Source organism: Engraulis encrasicolus, chromosome 2, assembly GCF_034702125.1.
Source record: "Engraulis encrasicolus isolate BLACKSEA-1 chromosome 2, IST_EnEncr_1.0, whole genome shotgun sequence".
Taxonomy (NCBI): Eukaryota; Metazoa; Chordata; class Actinopteri; order Clupeiformes; family Engraulidae; genus Engraulis; species Engraulis encrasicolus.
In genome coordinates, this window is record NC_085858.1 from 30,966,017 (window position 1) to 30,976,266 (window position 10,250).

Sequence of the window (10,250 nt, forward strand, 5' to 3'; positions counted from 1 at the left end):
GTGAATGTTTGAACATTCCTTCTCTGTGTACCTGTGCCATCTTCCCTTTACCGTACTTTAAAGAGATAATCAATGGCTACACTCTCATTTTGTAGCTTCTGCCCATTGTCAATGGACAGAGTGGAAGTTAGGCCATTTTGAGCATTCAGAGAAGGCAGAGTTGAAAGAGTGAGCTCAGTAAAGGAATGTGTTACATTTTCAAGCATCAAAGGGTATGTTGTAGCTGTATATGATGGCAACTGGTGGCTAGCATGTGCTGAGGAATGTATGCCGAGCACTGGAGAGGTGAAACTGAACTTCCTGCATCCTCATGGGCCATCTCCATCCTTCACTTTTCCCTTCAGACCAGATAGACTTGTCATGGATCATCAGGATGTGCTTCTGGTAGTGGAACCTGTAACTGCAACGGGACGTACTTATACATTATCTACAAAAGACACAGCTGTTGCTTCAAATGCACTGGTAGAGTACAAAATGAGAGTGTAGCCATTGATTATCTCTTTAAAGTACGGTAAAGGGAAGATGGCACAGGCACACAGAGAAGGAATGTTCAAACATTCACATATCATCATTTGGTGTGTATAAATGGACATCTGCCTTAGTTTCTGAAACCTGGGACCATGGACACTGACCATTTTTGTTTTGTTTTTGTTTTGTCATGTGATGCTACTATGGTATTACCATATTATTAGTAAGTGGTCTGTATGACGCCATATTTGTGAGTCAAATTCTCTCTGAAATGAATAACAAACCGAACACCAGCATTTTAGGTGCTGCTCATGACATTGCCGGCTACGTTTGGACAAGGAACTGGCCATTTTAAAATATAAGTTTTTTAGATATTCAATTTTTAATTTTTCAATTCATCATAATTCATATTCTGAGAGTAGTTGTATTCCAAGGTGATTGTGTAATATGTAGAGCCAGAAAAGAGCTTTCAAACAACACCACAGGCATCTTTTTGTGACCAACACTGACTGATATATTCAAGGCTGAATGTATAGTGTCCTACCCTCACATGTGAATCTTTCCTAGTCTGTTTCTCCCTTAATATTAGTGTCAGATTCAAACCAATGCAGTTCTGTGGTGCTACCTTGCTACTGAAAAGGCACACCAAGTATGATTGAAATCCGGGTCGTTCGGGTCCCAAAGTGTCTGATTTCACGTGAAATGACCCTTCAGCAGAATTTTCCTTAGCATGCTCAGAATAAGGAAGAATTCAAGCACACCCAGCTTGTGTGTGTGTGTGTGTGTGTGTGTGTGTGTGTGTATGTGCGCGCGTGTGCGTGTGCGTGTGTGTGTGTACGTGTGTGTGTGTGTGTGTGTGTGCGTGTTTGTGTGCGTTCATGCGTGCGTGTGTGTGTGTTTCAGGAGGGGGAGGATAAGAACTTTCTCATCAGTAAACTGAAAGAACTTCATCATCAGCAGCAGGAATGATCAGCACTGCTGGAGATGGGAGAGAGGGTGGAAACGTGACTTCTACTAAGAAAGACTCGATAGGCAAAATGAAATTTAAAGTATTTATTGACAACACGCAAGTAGGCAGCAGTGATTCTCTTTGGCGAAGGCCCCCCGCCTGCTTCAAAGTATTCCAATGAAGAGGGTGCATATCCTGCCAGTGGACGAGGCAGGGGTGAATGCTTACTCCCCTTCACTGGCCAATGACGGTGGGTGGCGTGTCGGAGGTGGTAGCATCCATATTAGAGTACCAGAGTGAACCATCGACCCAGAGCCTAAGCGACTGAAGCAGAGACCCTCTGCATTACTCTCCGTGGCGAAGACTGGAGAGAAGGTGCTAATTCACGTCTGATCTCTGGACCTTGCGCGTCCACAGCTGAAGCAGAGGACCACTGCTTCACCCCCTCACAGGACAGGGACTAACTGGCAATGGAGGCCGAAGGGGAGGAGATGGGGGCGTCGACAAGCCTCTAGTAGTCTTTTCCACTGCCGTTTTTCTGGTAGGTCTACAGCTCGACGCAGCGTGACTCGGCCGCTACTTTTTGCTTTTCGAATAGGCATGACACAGCTCAATCGCAAAGCAAAAAGTGGCGGCCGGGTGGCACTGTGTCGAGCTGTAGGCCTACCAGAAAACCGACAGTGGAAAAGAGGCATAAGTAGCAGATAGAAAGACGTATTTTTAGTCCGTATACCCAAATCTAAAATCAGCGATTGGTTGATTAAATGTGAATGCGTTACTTGAGCTAAATACTGCCTTGTCTTTAGAGAACGTTATGCCTTAGCTTCCATATCAATAACATTTCACTATATGTAATTAAGGCATCTATTTTTGTATTAGCTGTTGTATATAATACCCAGCAATTTATTTATGTATATTTGAATGTAAATATTACATAAAATAAACGTTTTCACTGTTTTGTGAATACTATTTTAGTGATTTTTTTGCAGGCCTTTTTCAGTATGTCTATAGCTAATAAAATGTTTTAAATGGGTAAATTAATCTGCGTCATAGCTAGGTTATTACTAGTGCAATGTTCATTATGTCTTTGTTCTTTATAATATGTACAGTATATAACTCAATTTTCTTCTATGTCAGACACAATAGTTTAAGATTTTACCTTTTTGACATATTTTGGCATATGCTTCCATCTTCTTACGAGTGATGTGTCAACTGCAGACAGATTTTTCTATTGGTAGTCAGAGGTATGAATTCAAAATTCTAGTAGATATGGCCCATGCCCAAATTGGAATTCAGTTGCATAAGCTTCCTCAGGTATTTAGGATATATTTAGTATTTTTCTTTATCGGTTTCTCTCATTAATTGTAAAGTACACTAATTGTGTATGGGGGAGGGAGTATGATGTATGATGTTTGATGTATGGGTAAGGTAGACAATAGCTACTTACTGTTTCAAGCAGATGGGCTAACAAGTTGAACACCTTTTATTTCCTCTTGCTGTTTGCACATTCCTCCAGTACATTCTTTTATCTAGGACATTTAGCGCTATTCATTTCACATCCTTACTACTCTACTTGCACAGCCAGCGTTTTTGCACACCAGTGCATTTTGGTCATTATGTAGGCCTACTGATGCTAGTGAAGTTGAGTGAACACTGTTGAATAGTTTTTGTCCTGTCCTGACTATTGTAGTGTCAATGTGATGTTACACCTATGTAAATGTGTAATGTAATAAAGTGTTATATCTTTGTTTTATCATGTCATAAGCAAATACTAATGACTTGCCTGGTGCTAACATCACTTGCTGACGAAAAAAAAATCCCCATTGAGGACAATTTAAAGTTTCTAATTAACCTGATTCTGACAGGTGAAAAGGGCACTTCCTGATGTACGGTTACACTTCGGAGAATTTCGAGTGCAGTTGCATGGAAGACTTCGCATCAAAGCAAAAGCAAAACTTGAATGGATTAACTATGCCAGCCATGCAGTGTTGGAAATCAGATATCATGCTTCTATTCTGAGCGGAATTTCCTCTGTGGTTCTTTGGAAAACCTGTTCAGAGTTTAAAAAGAATTAGTGGATGATTGATCTGTACCTGAGAATAGTATGAACTAGAAATGCACTCAGAGAGTGCAGACCTCCGCCAAGGAAGCTGTTTGATAGAACATTTGATTCTGTTACTCCCTAATTTTTGTCTTGTTTTCATGGAGTTAGAAACTGGAAGGTCAAAATTTGCCCCATCCCACGATGGTAAAGAATCTTAAAAAAAAAAAATCCTATATCCGGATCGTGAACTTAGTCTAAAGGCCGATATTTATGTATGTTTTTACTGTGATATGGATCCCCCTGGGTCTGAAATAAAGACAGTACTGAATTGAATTGAATATGACATTTCAACACATTCTATTTACAAGCAGTATTTATAGGCCTACATTGATGAATTTATATTTTTGAATTTGTGCATCACCCTATCAAATAACCCGTAGCCATTATGAAAAAGGTAAGTTCAACTGTGAAGATCACAGAGCACAGAGCAAAGTAGAGTCCGTCTACTTTGGACAGTTCGATATCTAGACAGACCTGTCTGGCTGCAAATATGCGGATCCAATTCCAAAGCCGTCAGTAAAACAGGTGTTTGTGGTGTTTGGGACACCACTCATTTTCAGACAAACATTGCAAATATGCAAATGACGTCTTCTTGTGCGGTCCTCCCCCTCTGCGGCACATAAAAGCACACGTATATACACACACACTTCAGAGCTGCCTCAGATCATCAGAGACACCTGAGCTGAAAGACTGGTCGTCCCATCAGGTGAGTGCCCTAATGTCAATATGCCATAACACCTGTCGAACAGGTAAATGCAGCATGCAGAAACTAACATATGCTGTAGTACAGGTTATATATTCATGTTTACAGTTCAACTGTTTATTGTATGCTATTTACATCAATCTGATAAGATTATTGATTTCTGTGGAAGAATAATGTTTGATGGAAATCTGAATGATTCTACAGACATGTGATGCAATGTGTTGGAATTTATTTCAACATGCACATTTTTCTTGGATTTTGGAACAAAAGCAAAGTGGTAGACATGTTTATTGAGTTTTAAAAGGGATTTATTTAGTCAAGATTTGTAGGTTTTAAATGTGCTTTTCATGCAAAGATGTATGTGTGTGTGTGTGTGTGTGTGTGTGTGTGTGTGTGTGTGTGTGTGTGTGTGTGTGTGTGTGTGTGTGTGTGTGTGTGTGTGTGTGTGTGTGTGTGTGTGTGTGTACGTGCACATGCGTACATGTGTGTGTGTGGTTGTATATCAATACATTTCTTTTTACTTAACTCTCCCAGTGACCATGGACGCGAGGGTGTACATCTGTGCTCCAAAGCAATACATGGAGAAGCTGAATGAAATTGGCGAATGGGTAAGCACACATTTACTGAACATGATGTAAAGCACAAGTGGAGGACGCAAGGTCACATATTGGAACGTACCATACACTATGAAGTAATATTGTGTGGCATGCAATGGTTAACTCTCTTTCTCTCTCTTTCTCTCTCTCTCCCTCCCTCCTCCAGGACCATGGGCTTTTCATCAAGAGGTTGAATCCCTATGTAACCATAGACACCCTTGAGTCTTACTTTGAGAAGTGGGGGACAGTGATATTCTGTGACGTAAGTACATTTCAGTCCAATATTTGTATTTTTCCTCTTTTCTTAAACAATTTAAATGTTATGTTTATGTTCTATTTTAATTGTCATGCATTTCAAGTACTGTATTTCCATCTTTCTTGGGGGTTACTTGGGGGTTACTTTTCCAGTCAGAGTGGGAGCCTAGAAATCTAGACGCCTCTTGCGACCGCAAATTGAATTTGCTCCCGGGGGCAGCTTTTTGCTGTACGGGTCTGGCTCGCTAGGCTAACATACTACTTGACAAATGGAAGTTTGCCGTTTGTTTGATTAGATACAAGTGACGTGATTGGTTATGGGCTACGTATATGCCAAATGATGCATTCCCAACGCCCAAGGGCAATCGTAAATCACACTATTCCCATGAGAAATTGCATAGGTAGCCTGCAGACTTATGAGATAGTGTGGTGTTAACTAGGCCAGTGTTTCTCAACCAGGGTGCCGGGGCACCCTGGGGTGCCGCAGGCCCCCCTTAGGGCTGCCGCGGAAACGTGGCTGAGAAATAAATTATGTCATATAGTACATATTTGTCTAAATTAATAAAATATTGCTTAGTCAGTAGGGTCTTTCATCTGCCATTTACGCACAATATAGTAAATTTAGGTCGCCCCAGTAAGCTGCAAATTCGAACGTAGGTTGTGTGACGTCTCCAAATGTGTTACTTTTCTAAGCTTTTGTGGAATCGGATGCGATGCCATGTTGTCGGTTTGGGATGCCTTGAACATTTTCAGGAATGGAAAGGGTGCCTCGCTTAAAAAAAGGTTGAGAATCACTGAACAAGGCAACAGTGGAGGAGGTTAAATACAGGGCATCGCTCACAGTCCCTGGAACAATGTGGGGTTAGGTGCTTTACTCAAGGGCACTTCAGCCATGGATGTAGGGAGAGGTAAGGGTGGGGTTCGAACCGGCAACCCTCTGACCGTAACCCATTTTAGCCTGATGACTCGTATATGTTGTTTGACCTTTGATGCCTGGAGCGGCGTATACGATGCTTTAAGGCTCTTGAGATTTTGGCATTTTTAATAAAAATGTGGGTATGTTACAGCTGAATGAATACATTCTAATGCAAGATGTGGGTGGTAGGGTTTTAAATGCAACTTATTTCATGTTTTTATGTGTATCAGAGGCTGAGATATTTAGGTTTTTATAGGCTGAGGGCATCTCTCCCAACAAGGGCTTAGGCATTCAGCAGGTGTTTTTTGCAGGTGCTTTAGGCATCAATGGGTTAAGACAGTCTCCCTCACCATTAGGCACCAGATTTTATTGGACTGGGTAGGCTACTCAAAGACAACAACTGTTCTTGAGTTTGAGAGTACTGTACCGTTGATTGAAAGGTCTTGACTCTCTCGCCTGTCTGTCCTCTCCCCCTGCAGGTTAAAACGGAGTGTACCTCTGGCTTCCCCAGGGGCCTGGCCTACGTGGGCTTCTGTAGTGAGGAGGAGGCGGATGCGGCCGAGGCGGCCGGACCTCACAAGCTGGCCGGCATGGAGGCAGTCGTCAAGAGGGTCATCAGTCCCAAGGTTAGTGAGCATAGCCTACTCTAACCACTCACCTCTGCTCTGGCAACTGGACATAGCCTACTCTACCCATACACAATCACCTCCGCTCTACCCTACCTATTCATTCAACTCTGCTCTTGGGTCTCTGGACATAGCCTACTTTACCCATTCAACTCTGCTCTTGGGTCACAGGGCATGGCCTATACTTTGCCCATTCAACTCTGCGCTTGGGTCACAGGGCATGGCCTATACTTTACCCATTCAACTCTGCGCTTGGGTCACAGGGCATGGCCTATACTTTACCCATTCAACTCTGCTCTTGGGTCACAGGGCATGGCCTTGCCATAACCTCATTCTCGCTGAATGGGTTCCAACCTTGCTCCATGAACATCCATCCATCCATGAAGGCATGGTTTGATCAAAAAAATCCTTGCATGTGATTGAGGAAACACTTGTCTGACATTTTTAAAGAGCTGGTACTTTAACTACTCAGATTCGAAAATACAGTTTCAATATTACCAAGTCAATATTGATGAGTAAGTCCATGCGAGCTGCCATTTTTGCTGAAACAACTGTCGCATTTCACATATTTATTCCCCTTATCCTCTACATTTAATTTTTGATTACATCATCATCTCACTGAATATCCTGCTACAAACCCCAACTCCGATGAAGTTGGGACGTTTGGTAAACAGTGAATAAAATCAAAATGCTATCATTTTCAAAACATTCAATCTAATCATTAGATGGAGAATAGTGAAAAGACAACATATTAAGTGTTCAAACCGAGAAAAAATATTGTTTTGGGGGACATATGTACTCATTTCTAATTTGATAAATCCAACACGTCTCAAAAGAGTTGGGACGGGGACAATAAATGGCAGCAAATGTCGAGGAAGACTACAAACAAAACAAAATACAACACTTAACAGTTAAATACATTAACCGATGAGATGATTTTAAATAAAAAACAGTGTTAATTCCTATCTTGGACATGATTTCACCAGCTTAAATGGTGGGTGTATTCCTTGTCATGTTTTGCAATGTTTTCCTTTCTATAGTGCTTACAGTGTGACAGGTCTTGACCAAAAACCCACCATTTTATCACCTGCTGGTCCTTATGATGGAGCCAAACTGTTAAAACATAGTAGAGAATGCAATTTGACCTTACTATGTGGCAGTAATCGAAGATCTCCCTTGAAAATATAATGCATGAGTGACTTTTCATGCTGTTTAAAACCCATTTATACCATTCAGCACTGTATTTAACTCTACAGATGAGTGAGAACATCTTAACCAATGCACTACTGCACCCGCATGCCATCATGGAGGCTGACTTTTGAAGCTAGCACTAACACAAGTTGGATGGTCCATTTTCACTGTAGCACAGGATGTGCAATGCTCTATTATTGTCAAAAAGAATGGACTTCTACAACTTCTGCTGACTTCTGTAAGCAAAGGACAGTTTCCCATGTCTTCTGGGTCTATTTCAAGTGAGCTCAGGTGCTTAGGAGAATGTTACACCCCTGTATCATTTTCATGCATTAAGCATTCTTAATATGGTCAATTTTCAATAGCTCTAATTCCTGGAGTGCTAGAGTGAGACTACAGCCAATATATATTTCATGATGTCATGAACCTATACAAAGATTTTATTAACAAAAATATGTCTTATATACACTCAATCGTGGTAAATCAAAGGGAATTCAAAAATGTATGTAATAACTATGGTAATTATTCCCTTTGCATCTTTAATGCTGAGTGACTCAGCCTCTCTGTGATGATCTTATACCTGGACACCTATATTGTCCGTCAGTACAATTCATTTTTAAATGTTCTTCTTTGTTGTTTTATCTTATTTGGATGTTTACTAAATTTCACTGATCCCCGTCCCAACTCTTTTGAGACGTGTTGGATTTATCAAATTAGAAATGAGTACATATGTCCCCCAAAACAATATTTTTTCTCGGTTTTAACACTTAATATGTTGTCTTTTCACTATTCTCCATCTAATGAATAGATTGAATGTTTTGAAAATGATAGCATTTTGATTTTATTCACTGTTTACCAAACGTCCCAACTTCATCGGAGTTGGGGTTTGTTATTGGTTCTTCTCCATTTTGGTTTGGCAGCAGGGCGAATCCAAAGGTTGTCCAGACCCTCATGTGAGCTCAAGAGTTTCACGAGAGTCAGTCTAAGGGCCTCCGCACATAGGCTCCGACAAAGTGCTGAGCCCTGCTCCACAAAAGTTTGATTCCATTGTTTTCAATAGAACCCCGCACACTGGCGCCGATGTCTGCGGGCATTCGCGGATGTCGGCTAGCAATTAGAGACTAGTTCTATTTTGTCGGAGCCGCCCATTGACTATCCATGTTATGCTCGTGGGTTTGGGGGTCGGAATTGTGTCGGAAGCGAAAGTGCTCCGCAGTAATGTCGGAGACGATGTGCGGAGGGCCTAACTCTACCCATTCAGTTCTGCTCTATATACCTGTAATATACTCTACCCATCCAGTTCTGCTCTATATACCTGTAATATACTCTACCCATTCAGTTCTGCTCTATATACCTGTAATATACTCTACCCATCCAGTTCTGCTCTTTGGTCAATGGGCATATAATCTCTACCCATTCTGCTCTTTGTCTCTGTTCTCCTGGTGCTTTAACCCATTGATGCTGGATGTTGTGTTGTGCAACATTGACCCTGGCGCCTGGAGCAGCATGACGCAACATTCAGGCTCATGACATTTGAGATATTTTTTATTCAAATTGTTGGTATGTTAGAGCTAAATTAACACATTGTAATGCAAGATGAGCTTCGTAGCATTTAAATGCAACTCATCTCATGTTTTTGTGTGCTTCAGAATCTGAATATTTATTTTTTTATAAGCAGAAAAGACCATTTCCCAAAAAAAGGGCTTAGGCATTAAGCACCCATTTCTGCAGGTGTTTCAGGCATCAACGGGTTAAGAGAAAACAAATGTTCACTCTTTGTGCCCACAGGCAACCGATGATACGGCCTACACGCCCCATAGACGGACTGGCATGGCGTACCGGCTTGCTAGCAGCAGCTGGTTAGACAGCGATTAAGAGGAAGACCCGTAGGTTGCGCATCCATGCACGGCTCAGTTGTGTACAGATGACTGAATTCTGAGGAAAGTGGAGGTCAAGGGGTTCTTTAGTCACCCAAACCTCTCTGTCTTTTAAAGCCACTCTAAGTAGTTTTTGTGTTCTGTCGCCCTACTGGTCCCATCCAAAGAGAAGCATCGTGCGTCAAAGTGTATTTGATTTCATTTGATTTAGCAGCAAGGGCATACAGTAGAACAGAAAAAAGTCAAATGGATTGTGTACAGAAGTTGTGAATAAAAAATAATGTTGAATCAACATGCAAACATGCAGACAGACGGGGAACCCGGGTGTAAACTATGGCAAAATAGATGTTCCCATGGATGCTATGTAATTAGGTTGAAGTGAAATCACAGTTAAATTCTTTTTCCCCCCCTCCACGTTTAGTTTTTTGACCTTGTCAGAGAACTGTGTTTTTCACCCTCACATGTTGCTTTAACATGTTCCTGACAGTGTGAAAATAGAACCATTATTGGGAGGAGCGAACATTTCATATCAACTCAAACCTAAATGAGAAGTTGACTGCATCGG

The 10,250-nt window shown here is 41.4% G+C and overlaps 2 protein-coding genes across 2 annotated transcripts in view; both read left to right on the top strand.

Moving 5' to 3' along the window:
• Positions 1 to 2,020, top strand: part of LOC134436954 (transmembrane channel-like protein 6) — a 39,486-nt gene extending 37,466 nt beyond the window's left edge. The window contains exon 23 of the mRNA XM_063186333.1: positions 1,372 to 2,020. Within this exon, the coding sequence (XP_063042403.1) occupies positions 1,372 to 1,437 (66 nt within the window). The 3' untranslated portion in view covers positions 1,438 to 2,020. The remainder of the gene's footprint in view (positions 1 to 1,371) is intronic.
• Positions 2,021 to 4,203: 2,183 nt separating this feature from the next.
• On the top strand, positions 4,204 to 9,959 carry LOC134464155 (heterogeneous nuclear ribonucleoprotein A1-like 3). The gene is made up of 5 exons (XM_063217618.1): positions 4,204 to 4,227; positions 4,759 to 4,832; positions 4,987 to 5,082; positions 6,471 to 6,621; positions 9,904 to 9,959. Exons 2-5 carry the CDS (start codon positions 4,764 to 4,766, stop codon positions 9,957 to 9,959), a joined length of 372 nt encoding a protein of 123 aa, XP_063073688.1. The 5' UTR covers positions 4,204 to 4,227; positions 4,759 to 4,763.
• Positions 9,960 to 10,250: the final 291 nt, after the last annotated feature.

Bases quoted from the DNA above. Each gene is read 5' to 3' on its own strand.
- LOC134464155 (XM_063217618.1), top strand. From the start codon at position 4,764: ATGGACGCGAGGGTGTACATCTGTGCTCCAAAGCAATACATGGAGAAG. The intron at 4,833-4,986 runs GTAAGCACACAT...TCCCTCCTCCAG, and splicing joins TGAATGAAATTGGCGAATGG to GACCATGGGCTTTTCATCAA. The intron at 5,083-6,470 runs GTAAGTACATTT...CTCCCCCTGCAG, and splicing joins GGACAGTGATATTCTGTGAC to GTTAAAACGGAGTGTACCTC.